Below are 13,809 nucleotides of genomic sequence, written 5' to 3' on the forward strand. Positions count from 1 at the left end.
GGGCTACTTGACGGCAGTCCTGGGACCCAAACCCGGGTCCTCTGCCAAGAGCAGCAAGTCCTCCTGAGACATCTCTCTAGCCCCCCCACCCCTTTTTAAAAGACAGCTCAGGTATAACTCAGGTCGGCCTTGGGATACTAACCACCTCCACCTTCCAAGTGTTGGGAAGACATCACCATGGCAAGTCATGAGCCAATTTGACTCACTCACCTCTGCCAAAGTGACAGGGATCTGCTATACTTAACTGTGTTCCTTAGATCTTTAGCACAGGCTGGATATGGCTGCAACTCTGCACTCATGCCATCTAACTCTCCTCTTCCCCAGCAAGGGGAAGTAAAGCCTGCACAGGAACCAAGGATTCAGGTCAAGGCACTCTCTTGCAGGGGGCAGTTCTGGGATCGAACCCAGGCTTACACAAGCGCGCTGACGAGAATCCCACCGCTGGGATTCCAACTTAAAGACTTCAGGTTCCTACTTAAAAAAGGGAACTTAAGCTGGGCAGTGGTGATACACACTTTTAATCCCAGAGTGAGTTCCAGCAGAGAGAGAGAGGGGAACAGAGGGGGAGGAAAGAGGGAGGGAGATTTATTAAGGCCAGGCACGGTGGCATACGCTTCAATCTCATAACTCAGGAGGCAGAGGTGAGCATTATCTTTTGAATTTGCAGCCAGCCTGATCCACATATGAAGTTCCAAACCAGTTGAAGCTACATAGTAAGACTGTCAAAAGGGGGGTGGGGTGGGTGGAGCTGGAGAGACGGCTCAGAGGTTTTGAGCACTTGCTGCTTCTGCAGAGGACCCACACCAGTTTCTAGCAACCACACCTGGCTGACAACCATCCATATCAAGGCACGCACATGGTGCCCATGGAGGCCCGAAGAGGGCATCTGATTCTCCTGGGAACAAGAGTTACGGGCAGTTGTGAGCCACTATGTGGGTGTGGGAGTTGATCCCTGGTCCTTTCCAAGGGTAGCGAGAGCTCTTACCTGCTGAGCCACCTGCCAGCCCTCTGGGTGACTAGTTAAGGCAGCTGTGACTTATACCATGTCCTTTATGTCCCTTCAGCTCTGGTGGAGCTGGGGCATTACATAAAAGTCATCGGAAGAGCACTGAATAAAGTTCTAGAGTGAAGTGATGAGATTTAAGTAAAGAGGGTAAACACTGTGGAAAGCAACAATGTGCCGCAGAAGTCCATTGAACCCCCAAGAGCCTTTGCAGTTCTAGGATCCACATTTAGGAATCACAGCTTCGAGTCAGGCTGTTTCCACAGGAAAATAAAAAGTCTTCACAGCTTATTTTCTTTAATTACATCATAAAACAAAATTAGAACATACAGGAAACAATAATAGTTACATAACAATTTACTTTATATATTTATATATATAAAAACATATCTTTAGTCCAAAGATTTTAAAGCAAAAAGAATCGTCTACTGCCTCCTTGAATTTTATTTATTTAAAACAACTCTCCTCACCCCCACACCCTTGGATGCTGGGAGTACGAGGTGCGCATACAGTCACTCAGCTAATGGAACGTGGTGTTACGTCCCCACTGGGGAACAGTGAGAGGCCTGGGGAGGTGTTGGCGCAGGCCTGGTGAGAAACAAGCAAGCAGCGGCCCCCATGCCACACAGTCCGGGTCAGCCCTAGCAGCCAGGGCACAGGGCTCACACCCGCCCGAGTCGGCAGTTGTGGGGGTGCAGGGGCGAGGAAGAGAGTTCTGCAGACAGCACCAGGTACCAATCCATCTCTGTCCCTGCAGAGCAGCCTGACAGGAAGGGGTCCCCACGGTGCTCTGAGCGCTGCACAGGCCACATCACCCAGGTCTGTGCTCTCAGGGTCGCTGGAAGGTGGGCGGCGGTAAACAAGAGCCACCAGGAAATAGTAACTGGAAACGATTCCTGGGAGGAAAGGAGGCAGCCAGAGTGGATAAAACAGGGACGCAGAACGTAAGCTGGAGCCTCTTCCAGATACCTTTTGGGTGGGTGATCACTGACTCTTGGGGTCAGATCACAGGGAGAAAGAGCTGGCTTAAAGATTCGGGGACACGTGACAATAGGATCTAGGAGTTGGTATGCCATGTGTGAGCGTGGTAAGGGAGAAACCAGACTCACCAATTCATGTACTTGTTAGAAATTAACAGTCGTCAGCAGTGTGGAAGAGACGATCCTGACAAGGGGCAAACCTTCCTATGCAAACCCTGAAAGCAGCAAGGTTCCACATACAGAAGCCCTGCTGCAGCATGGGGGGTGGGAGTGGGGTTGTTGTGAGCTAACTAATGAGCCATAGCACTCACAGTTGACTTCAAGTTGATTTCCTAAGACTCTAGAGGTCCCCATTCTCCAGCGCCATGGAAACTGAGTGGATCAATGTTTTCAGGAGCCAAGTTCAAGAAACACGTGTGAGCAGCAATGTGGGGTCAGATCCCACTTAACAGTAAGTGGAGCAAAAAGGATGTTAACTTCAAAGATCTCGGATCTCATGGTTCTCGGGATCTGACAGAAGACACCTGTCTCCCATTACCTTTTCCTAGGGGAGAGACTTGTCCCCTGTCTCACACTCCTGTCCTGGTACTAATGCTGTGCCCAGAAGCAGCAAGGAAGCCATTCTTGCCGAGAATGGGGTGTGATGTGGATGAGATGAACAGTAAACGTGTCATCTGGGAAGTGACAGTCCTGAGCTCGGGACAGATGCTCTTCCTGAGGCAAAGCATCCCGGTTCTGGCCTGGCCTATCCTTCCTCCACGCCAACTCTTGGGAGAACACAGGAGAAGGGGTCACTGTGTTTCTGCTTGCTCGTGGGTCTTGTTCTACAAGCCACCCTGGCTGAGAAGCTCCAACATGCTTTTGTAAACTCAACGCCACAAAACCTTAGACCAAACACCCATATGGCAGAGATCTAAGAATTGCAGGTGTATTTTTCTCCAACATTCCATGTCAGATTTGCATAACGAAAGCTTTTTTGCTCTTGGATATTATACTTTCTTGAACCCACAAGATTCATTCAGACTCCAAAGAGGCTTATGACTAAAAGCCTAGGGATCAAAGCCTCCAGAGATGCAGAAATGATGTGCTGAGAAATCACAGTGGACAAGGTGGGTAGATCTGGCTCTAATGGGAAGCTGCAGAAGCCCTTCGCATAAAAAAACCTGCCCGCCTCCTAGGGCAGTTTCTGGTAGGTAAAAGAAAGAAGGCAGGATCACAGCAGCCGGTGCTTAAATAGCTTATATTCTTTGCTGGAGAATGAAGGTGTGAAGCCAGGACATTTGGATATAGCATTTACAGCCAAATTTTATTCTCAAATCAGCAGGGCTAATCACATCCTATCGATACACTTTCTGCATCTTCCGATGCAGATCTAAGATGAAAATAAAGGTGAGCAAGTCTGAGAAACCCACACCCACTCATCCTTAGGATTAGAATTTTTTGTCCCCAGGTCATATAAGGGTTTCTGCTTCAAGACCTCCAAGCTCTTCTCAAGGCTGGACTTATCCCCTGGTCTGTCAGCAGGAACCACAGAACAGAAACCCACCTGTATGACATGGAAAAGGTCCAACAGGCTCTTTCCATGCCCACCCACTCACTGATGACGAGGTGAGCTGCCTGATCTTAAAAGCAACAAACCTTACTTTTAATAATCTTTTATTACCGTAGTGTGTCCGCGTGCGCACGTGTGCCTGCATGTGCGGCGTGCACAGGAAGCCAGAGAACTACTTCTGGCAGTCAGTTCTGGCCTTTCACCGTCACAACTCAGGTTGTTGGACTTGTCCGGCCAATAGCCTTATGGGCTGAGCCACCTCAACAGCCAAGATCAGTCATGATCTGAGGACTTCAAGTCTCAACACTGTCACCTAAGAGGCTGCCCACGGTCAGGCAGGAAGTCACTCTCGCCTTTCCAGTGACAAGTCACACTTCCTAACTGTCAGGTCAAGACATGCTCCAAACACATTTTACAGACAACTGAAAAAAAAAAAAAAAAAAAAATCAAATGGGCTTTAGTGGCTCACAGCTACCACAAACATCCCCAATAGCACAGAATACGCCAAACATAGCATGGTAAGCTCCTCACCAACTTTCCTTGGAAACTGCTTAAAACTCCGTTTCTGACTTACGGGTCTGCTAAGTCAATCCAGCAGACACAGAAATCGGACCAGAAATTTACAGAATGATTTGAGGGATACTTTTGTATCCAGAAAAGCTGTAGAGGTGAGAGTAGGAGCAGTAAAATACGTTTACCAAAAGGAAGCAAACCGCTAAGCAGCCTTCATATCCCAAATACCGGAGGGAAGATGGAAGTTAGGTCCCCTCACTCCTTACAGCCATCAACTCGGCTTCTAATTCAACTCAAAGCCAAAGCCAACCCCCAAACTTCAAGGACCATCAACTAACAAGTGACCAGAGCCACTTCCAATTGCTGCACACTGAACAGCTTGCTGGGACCAGGGAAAGGAGTCCAAAGCCGCTGGACTGTACATGCCCAACGACGAGATAGCGCTATAAATACAGGGTGTACGCCAGGAGAACAGGGGCTGTCGGTAACCACCCCTGGAGGGGTAATAACGATGCCGCAGCTAACGGCGGTGGGTGACAGACAGGGGAGGGCTGCCTACAAATGAGATTACCTGTATGCTCAAGCACTGTCCCCAGACATATTCCAGGAACCTCTCCTGGCCACCCGGAGGCTTGGGACAAGATCCTTGAGGGTGACGTACTCTTCTTACTTGGCTGGCTGTATAGTCATGAGGCTGACTTCAAACTCAAGAGCCTCTTCATCTCAGACCTGAGACTGTAGGGACCATCTCAACTGGCTCTGTCTCGCTCTAGATCTATATTGTGGTACACTTTCTCCCCCTGCTGTAGAAAGGTGTATTTGGAGTGGGTGTAAAATTAGACAAGCAGACCAACAGGCTCCCCCTACGACAGTCCCCTGCTGTGTATCCTAACCTCATACTTGCAGCAATCTTCCTGCCTCTACATCTTCTGTGTTGAGATTACAGGCACAAAACACTATACCTGGCTCCCAGTGTTTTAATTTTCTTCCTAATTACACATATGCCGCACCTTGTATGGAGGTCAGAGGACAACTTTCTGGAGTCATTCTGTCCTTCCAACCTTGGTAAGGCCAGTGCTATGTGCTCCGGGATGGCTGCCCGCAAGATTCTGGTCTATTCTAATGTTTCCCCTCCCATCAGGAGATCTTTTAGGTGGGTTCTGGAGGTCAGACTCTACTAGGATTACATGGCATGTGCTTTTACCTTCAGAGTAATCTTGGCAGCTCTCAATAGGCTTTTTCAAAGGGGAAGTTTTCATGCTAAGCTTTATGAGGGCTGGAGACACAGGTTGGTGGTAGAGCACTTGCTTAATGCATCCAAAGACCCCAGGTTCCATCCACAGCCCTAAAAACAAACCCAACCAACCAAACCAAGACCTTTCTGAATCCTTAGAAATGTTCCTCAACATGAGAAAAATCACCTGTTTTCCTCCCAAGCATGGTGGCCTTAGTTTACTTGAGAAAAGCTATCTCATGCCTGACTGTAGGGTTGAACACTACGCAGGCCTCCTTCTGACTTGTGATCTTGGCCCAGAAAGGTCAGAATTTGCCTGACCAGCAGGGGTCACCAAGATAAATCCAATGATTGTGCCTGTGGCAATACACTCTGAGGAAGAAGACAGTGGCGTTTTTAAGACGACTGACATACTGGTGAGTAAGAGATTCATTCAAACTTTCTTGGAAAACAGAAGTACTTGAATGACTCAGGACTAGGGCAATTCAAATCTATGTTCACTAATTAGTATTCAGGTTTTACTGTCAGCTTGTTAGGCACTTGGGGGAGAAAATCAAACAGCATCGTTTGGAGCTGACAGACCCTAGTTTTCTCTTGGTTTTGTCTGAAAGACCCAGGGATCTAAGTCTAAATACACTTAGAAGTGTGGATATGTGTGTGTGTTCATTAAGTCTAACTTGTTTGGTAGGGTGGCTCATTGCTTGGAAGGGTGAGGCAGAAAGACAACGCCAAGTCCCAGGCCAGCCAGGGCTACAGAGCAAGCCTCTGTTTGGGGTGCGTGACCGCACACATTCTGCCATGTAAAGCAGCATTAGCCACCGCAGTCCCCTTCACTCAGGATGCTGGCTGAGGGGGAGGGTAACTGGGGGCCAGGTGCCGGAGAGAGTCAGCTGAGCAACATAACAACACAGTCTCAGAGGAAAAGGAATTTCTTGCAAGGAAATGTGAACATAAAGGGGAGAATGAATAAAAAATACAAGTAATTTAGCTTTCAAAAGAGCATAATAAAATAAGATTTTAAATAAGTTTAATACGATAAATAAATCTGGTAATATAGAATTCTAGGACCTTTTCATCTGATTGTTTTCTACATTAATGGAGAAATAAATCAGACTATATTCTTACATATTCTGGCAGAACCTGTACCTATAGCATTAAAACAGCCCTTTTAACAACCTGGGATCATAGGCTTGCACATCCACGTTCTAAAAGCTCCTTCACCCCACAACCCTAATAAATATTACACAAGGCTTCTACCATTGGGGTTTAGGAATATGCGTTAGAAACTCATTTAATTTCTCTCATTTTCTGTGAGTTTCTCTGAAGAGGCCTTTTCTTGACTAAGCCACAGTACTGCACCCGTTCCCTCAGCTGTGTCAGGTGTGCAGGCTTGGTATAGATGCTGAGCCGCTGCTCCCTCCCCGGGCTCTCTGGCTGCCCCAACGCCCCTACCTGGCTGCCTTCATATCCCATTCAGAGGAAGTCTGCAGAGAGACGGCTGACGTGCTCAGGTCTTGTGAAGCGCCAACACTATAACCCTGTCAACACGCAGGCAGTCAGCCACCGCAAGCTCCTCTCTGTCCCCGATGGGCCTGAATGTGGGAGGGGCTGGAGACACTAACTGCCGCAGAGCAAGTAGGTCAAGCAACTTCAGACACGGGCAGAGAACACAGCCGTGCTCGAGCTTGGGTGGGGACGACATCCCGGCTCAGTGGGGATTCGTCACCCACTACACACTAATGGTGTACCCACTTCTCCTCTTAGTAAAGCTCAGGGAACTGGAAAAAAGGGCTGTGCAGGGCGCACTGTGCACGCCGTGCAAACGGGCATAAGACACGACAGAAACCAAAAGGCCAAGGTTTTTTGTTTTCGTTTTTCATCCAAAGAGTTCAACTATCTTATCATAACTTCCCTGCTTTTGTTAACATTTCCTTCCAGACTGGCAAAGATTCAGGCAGGGTCCCCTAATGGTAAAATTTAGATTAAAAAAATATTTATTGATGCTTCTTTTAAAAATGTTTGGTAACCCCAACTAATCATCCAAAATTCAAACTGTAAACACAACAGCAGAGGAGTAACAACTGAGCGTGAGCAGCAGACGACGACCAGGGACAGACTCAACGAGAGTGCAGTAGTGAGCAAGAGAATGGAAGACAGTGCACAGTGACACACAGTGACAAGCTGAGCAGACAAGTAAGAACCATCGTATTCGGACCCCAGTGATTTCAATGCAGCCGCTAAGAAAACCCCTGGGCCAAATACTAAAACACCAGATGAATGGACAAACGTTCTCTGTGAGCATGCTCAGGCTGTTGGCATGGAAACAAGGAAGCACAGAAATTGTGTAGGCATCTCCCAATGGATGGCTACCATTTCTAGGATGCGAAGAAATTTTCTTTCTGGTCCCTGGATACATCATACATTGTTTTTCCATGCTACCATTCACCCCGGAGGACTGCAGTTACTGTCTCAAATCCCCACAAAAACCGCTTAATAAGTAAGGAAACCACAGTAGCAGAAACACTGGGTTTTGCTGGAATGTCCCTTCCCTCAACCATGGCGTATGATTTCTTCTGGGCATGTCCAACAGGAATGGTTAAGTTTTACCAATCCACTTGTTACAGCTGATATGAACTTCAGTGCCACGGTCACAGATCTACAGCGAATGGGGGTGAGGGCGTGTGTGTGCCTGTGTATGTGTGGCTCTGGGGATCTGGGCGCTGCCCTCGCTTTGTAACCACTGCCCAGAATGCTGGGGTCGCTTCCACTGGAGAGACTCCACGGCAAGTCTAGAAGTGTCATTAAATACTCAGTTCACCGGCGGCCACCTCCACTGTCATAGGATGATGCAGCATCTGCAGAAGCGCTGTCTGCTGCCCCCTACTGACGGGGGTGGAGTGACAGGTGCGAAGTAGGCGTGGACTTTAATATTGGGCAAATGGGTCTGAAACAAGACAGAAACATTACTAAGAATGCGCTTACATAGAAAGAGCGGCACTGCTTCTCTGAGAAAGCGCGGGGGTGGGGTGGTTAAATGATGGGAGAGCAGAGCCAAGGTGCTCAGCACCTGGGATGTGTAGAGGCCCAGGTTCTAATCTGTTCTATGGAGGGATTCCCAACTGGAATCCCATAGCTGGAAGAAGCTAGACAAGTTTAAAATAATTACTTTTTTGAACTAAAACACGTTCCTACTCTTTGTCTGGACACTTTAATGCAGCATGTTCCTTGTTAAGTGAGAGGTTACAAAGATGGGGATCCTATCTTTAGGACCTCATTATCTTTAGACACCTATCAAGAGCTAAGTAAAAGGGAAAATTGTTACTTGACCCGAACAATGGATCAAATAGCTAAATAGCCACGTAAATTAAAACAGAGAAATCGTGAGAACTGAAATCTGGAAAAAAGAACAGAAGAGGTGAGACAGAACGGAATAAAAGGAGAGACAGGAAGGCAGGGCTGGCGGGGTGCGGCCTTACCCTGAGCCTCTTGATCCCAGCCCGCGTGATCTGCTGGCAGTCATAGAGTTCTATCCGCTCCAGGCTGTGACAGCTCTTCAAGTGCTCCAGGGACGCATCGGTGATTAGGGGGCAGTTGTCCAGCTCAATCACCTCCAGCTGGTCATGGGCGCAGGCCCCGTTCCCTAGGTGACGAATCCCATCATCTGTGATGAGCTCACAGTGAGAAAGACTCTGAAACCAAAGACAGCAAAGATGGACAACCAAGTGGCTTCCGGCATTCCTCTTATGTCAAATCTGAGCGAAGACCTTTCTGGTTGATCTTGCTAAATACAAAGCCATCTTGAGTGATTCATGATGAAACAATGCAAACCAAAGTTGACGGCCTTCTGCTTTCAGCATCTGTGACTGACATTTTTTTTGTAGAATTCCAAATTTATTTTGTGAATTCATAAATGACTGTGAACTATTTCAGAAAGACAGCCTTAAATTTTACCCACCCCCAGAAGTTACAGTGACATACCCCTTTAATTCCAGCAGAGGCAGGAGAAATTTTTGTGAGTTCAAGGCCTACATAGCAAGGTCTGGAGAGCCAGAGCTACATAGTGGGATCATGTCGCTGAGATAAAAAACAAAACAAAACAAAAAACCATTCCCCAAATTAGCACTTTTCTTATCTAAGGCAAAAATAGGGCTCAAGCTTTTCATATCCAGAGTTTTAGAAAATTGGAACTAAAGTTGAGTATCTGATTCAGGACCAAATCGCCCATTAGCTAGGATGATTTTTACAGCTATCAGGTATTAGTGTCTCGAAGACAGACAATCTGACCAATATTCCTTACACCTTAGTTCCGGGAACTCAGAACACGCGACCCAGTTTTGCATAGTACTGAGCCACCAAACATCAAAGTGTTCACGTTCTGTTCTAGACAGAGAACCATCAACCAAAACACTGTCTATAGAGTCACCCAAAGCTGGAGCCTGAGGAACTTGTCCTACAAAACACCAGTTGATCCTCATTCCGCAAACGCACAATCTATATGATCCAGGCTGGCCTCAAACTCCAGGTTATACTCTTGAGTCCTGGGATTACAGGCGGGTACGATCACACCTGGTTAGCAATGTCTTAGATATAGTAAGCCATAAACAATGACACATAAAACACTCTTAAGTTGGGGACAGGGCGATGGCTCAGTGGGTAAAAGAATTTGCCTCCAAGCTTGGTGACCTGAGTTTGTTCCCCAGAACCCACAGAGGTGACAGGAGGAAATTAACTACAGAAAGTTCTCTTCTGCCCACGTGTCCACACACACAGACACACACACACACACACACACACAGATGAAAGAGAGCTTGGATTCTATCCCCAGCACCCACATGGCTTATGGCCACCCATAACTCCAGTTCCAGGGGATCCAATAGGGACAAACACAAATGGTGCACATTCACGTGTGCACGCAAAAAATACACAAATATACACAAAAAGTAAAATAAATCAACCTAATTTTTTTAATGAATAAACTTAAAAGCAAAACAGTGAAAGTCAAACTCACCAATACTTGAAGTCGAGGACAGTGTATAGAAAGCTGGATTAATGTGCTATCTGTGATCTAAAAAAACAAGTAAATTTGTTGTAGGCAAAATTTTATCAATTTAGATGCAATTTACAAATTATACTCTATGCAACTATATTTCTAGTTCAGGTACCATTGAGTAACAGGCTCTTAGGCTTGAAGTCCCACAAGCTACTCCAGCTGATAAGAAAACAAGAGATGATGCTCAATCACCCCCAGGACTAACCTTCATCTTTATTCAAAATTCAGTAGAAGCACAAGTCAGAGTATGTGGGCCACGAAGAAACTAACATCAAAGCACCCTTAAAATTCTAGGTATCTGGCAACCCACACGGTATACCACCATATAGGGCAACTGGAGTCACTTCTGTAGCCTTGGTGGCATATGAACGGAACAGGAGGGCACTGGTCTTTCAGAGTGATCTTTGTCACACACTCCTCTCCAACCTTTATTTCTGTTACACACGGCTTGAGAGGCTCTGAAGACAGTGTAGAGGGCAGACTACTGGCTCAGGGGGACTCACACTACAAAGACCACAGAGCGCACCAGGGCACGAGCAACAAGTGAAGAGATGGGCAGGTAACAATTTAACAGCAAATAGGAGCTGCTACGCAGTGTCCAGCCAATGATTTTCTTCTGCAAACACCACTCCCTGGCGAGCCTGGAAGACACCCGAGTGGAAGACAGGGCCACCGCCAGGTGCTTGGACGCTCTACACAGCGAGGCTTGCGCATTCTGCAACATGCATGGCGTTTCTGTCACAAACTCTCTGTCAATGAAACAGTCTTACCTGAACACACTCCTCCAGGTCCATCTTCTCAAGCTCATGGCAATTCTACGAAGGGTAACGCCACAGAATTCAGTACAAACTTCCAAAACACTGGTAAATTACAAAAGCAAACCCCCCCCCCAAAAAAAAAAACAAAACAAAACAAAACACAAAACCCCTAAGAGACCGCATTAAACACACTTGGTCAAGTCATGACGTTTCAGAATTGCTGTTAGCCCAGTGCTCCTTTCTAGGAGACTTTTTGTTTTTTGAAATAGGGTCTTGCTCTGTGGCCCAGGCTGTCTTCACACCCATAATCCACCTGCCTCAGCTTCCCAAGGGCTGAGAATGATTATAAATGTCATCCCTGGGATTTAGTCATATATTTAAAAAGGCTTTGGTCGCTGTAATGATTCTCAGTAATTTCACACTTACACATTGAACATTCTATAAATCCAAAGAGGAATTTTGCTAAAAATTAATTCTAGGATAAAGCAAAGATCTTTTTAACTGGAAAAGAATTCAATAAAAATTGTGATTTTGGAACAGAGAATGTTTTATTCCCTCTTTTAGTTGGGTATGCCGGCCTTCACCTTGTTAGTCCTTCATGGATCAGCCTGAAAGTAAATTATATTCCCTTTATATTCTTTAATACTTGCCAGAGTCAATATAATTTAAAATGTTGTTACTGAGCCAGGCTGATCTCTGAGTTTGAAGCCAGCTTGATCTACAGATGAAGTTTAGGACAACAAGGGCTACACAGAGAAACCCTGTCTCAAAAAAAGGAAAGAAAATGCTGTTATTCTACAGTGATTTATATAAACCACTGGAAGTATTAAAAACAGCTAGAAATATGAAAGTCTGTTATGGCTGGTACATTATTATTTTTTTAAGTAAACTGCTTTTTTTTTTTTTTTAAGATTTATTTTATGTATATGAACGCTCTGATTTCACACACACCAGAACACCAGAAGAGGAAATCAGATTCCATTACAGATGGTCTTGAGCCACCATGTGGGTCCTGGGAATTGAACTCAGGACCTCTGGAAGAGTAGTCAGTGCTCTTAACCGCTGAGCCATCTCTCCAGCCCATTATTAACCAGGCCTGCATCTCTCTGAACATTTCTTTTGCTCAGTCACATACTAAATACTTTTTTTGAGATAAGGTTTCTCTGTGTAGTCTTGGCTGTCCTGGACTCACTTTGCAGACCAGGCTGGCTCTGAACTCACAGAGATTCACTTGTCTCTGTCTCCCAAGTACTGGGATTACAAGTGTAAGCCATTGTATCCGGCTTGGTGTAATTCGCTATCTTAATGAAACTGTGGGGAACTCAAACCTCCCCAAGGAGTACCACACTCACCAGCAAATGTCTGCACTTCCAAAGCTGCCTGCTGCTTCTGCAGGCACCAGGCCAGGAGGCTCAGCTGGCCACAGGTCTCCCTGTCTCACACCTTTTTTTTTTCCCCCATGCTAAGTTTCTCTTTTTGCTGCTTCCTCTGAAATACGCTGGGCACACCCCCAATCCCACAAAAGCAACCTATGAAAATCAACTAAGGAACCTAGTGAAGCACTTACCCTGGCCAGGGTAGTGAAGCCCACATCTGTTAACTGGGAACATCTGGCCACTTCTAATATTCTGTTAAAAGAACAAAGTGAAAAGGAAGTTAGGTTCTTGGTTTCTGAACCTGGTTTTATTAAAACAGCAATAATTCCAGAAAGAAACCTTTTATTCCCTATCAGCTCATAATATGGAGCGACATTAATAACTACACAAGTTTGTACACAGATCTTGCTGTTTGTTTTCACATAGTTATCATAAAGTGGTCTGTCAATACCACATTTCAGGGTGATGCAATCAAAAAATATAGAGGAATTATAGTCAATGCTAAATTGCATTAAAAGCCTTCTTGATGGCATACTGCTTACCCACAGAGGGTATCCTGCTCCTAGAAAACAAAGGAAATGGAGATAAATACTGGGTTTCAAATGCTGCTGAAGCAACTATTTTCTGTCTCTCATGTGGGTCTGTGCAGAAGAGGAGTGCTGGATTACAGGACTGTCTCAATACGAAACCCTAGGCTGGAAGATGCCTGTCGCTTCCCACAGGCCCTTGGGGCATGCAGAAGGAAGCCAGGATGGCAATCATTCTACTATTCAGCAACTGCCAACCTCTGACCTCATACCACCCACCAGACTGGGAGACCAAAAGTTGCTGTCTGTGTACAATCTAGGGCTGTGCTATATATGATGGCACCAAAGATTATTTCCTTAAAACCCTTACAACCAGAGTTAAAAAGTAAAGTCAAAACACAATAAATCGGGGGCCGGAGAAATGGCTCAGTGGTTAAGAGCACTGCCTGCTCTTCCAAAGGACCCAGATTCAATTCCCAGTATCCACATGGCAGCTCACAACTGTCTATAACTTCAGTTCTAGGGATTCTAATAACTTTGTACCAATACACAGAAAATAAAATTAAATAAATTCTTAAAAAAAAAAACACAATAAATCATAATCAAATATCCAGAAATTAAGGCCATAGGGAGAACATGGTCTGACAAGACAGCCTCTGACCATCAAAGCTGAGCCTTGACAGTCTCACAATAGGAGCACACAGGAATTGCAGCTGGAGCCCTGGCTTTAAAGGGAGCGCTAACACAGACTGACTATCTCCTGGAGATCTGGCCACTTTTTTGCTGCCCGAGAACTATCTCTGGGCTGACGGCCTG

At 46.0% G+C, this 13,809-nt stretch overlaps 1 protein-coding gene across 2 annotated transcripts in view; it reads right to left on the minus strand.

Annotated features, from left to right (window-relative positions):
• Positions 1-1,283: 1,283 nt before the first annotated feature.
• Fbxl20 (F-box and leucine rich repeat protein 20) overlaps positions 1,284-13,809 on the minus strand; it is a 69,574-nt gene continuing 57,048 nt past the window's right edge. For both annotated transcript variants that reach the window (XM_055619681.1, XM_055619682.1), the window contains exons 11-15: positions 12,658-12,718; positions 11,103-11,147; positions 10,291-10,347; positions 8,759-8,971; positions 1,284-8,226 (exon numbers count right to left, since the gene is read on the minus strand). In XM_055619681.1, coding sequence (XP_055475656.1) covers positions 8,119-8,226; positions 8,759-8,971; positions 10,291-10,347; positions 11,103-11,147; positions 12,658-12,718 — 484 coding nt within the window. In that variant the 3' untranslated portion in view covers positions 1,284-8,118. The remainder of the gene's footprint in view (positions 8,227-8,758; positions 8,972-10,290; positions 10,348-11,102; positions 11,148-12,657; positions 12,719-13,809) is intronic.

The sequence above is a fragment of the Psammomys obesus genome, unplaced genomic scaffold (genome assembly GCF_907164565.1).
Source record: "Psammomys obesus unplaced genomic scaffold, mPsaObe1.curated_primary_1811, whole genome shotgun sequence".
Lineage (NCBI taxonomy): Eukaryota > Metazoa > Chordata > Mammalia > Rodentia > Muridae > Psammomys > Psammomys obesus.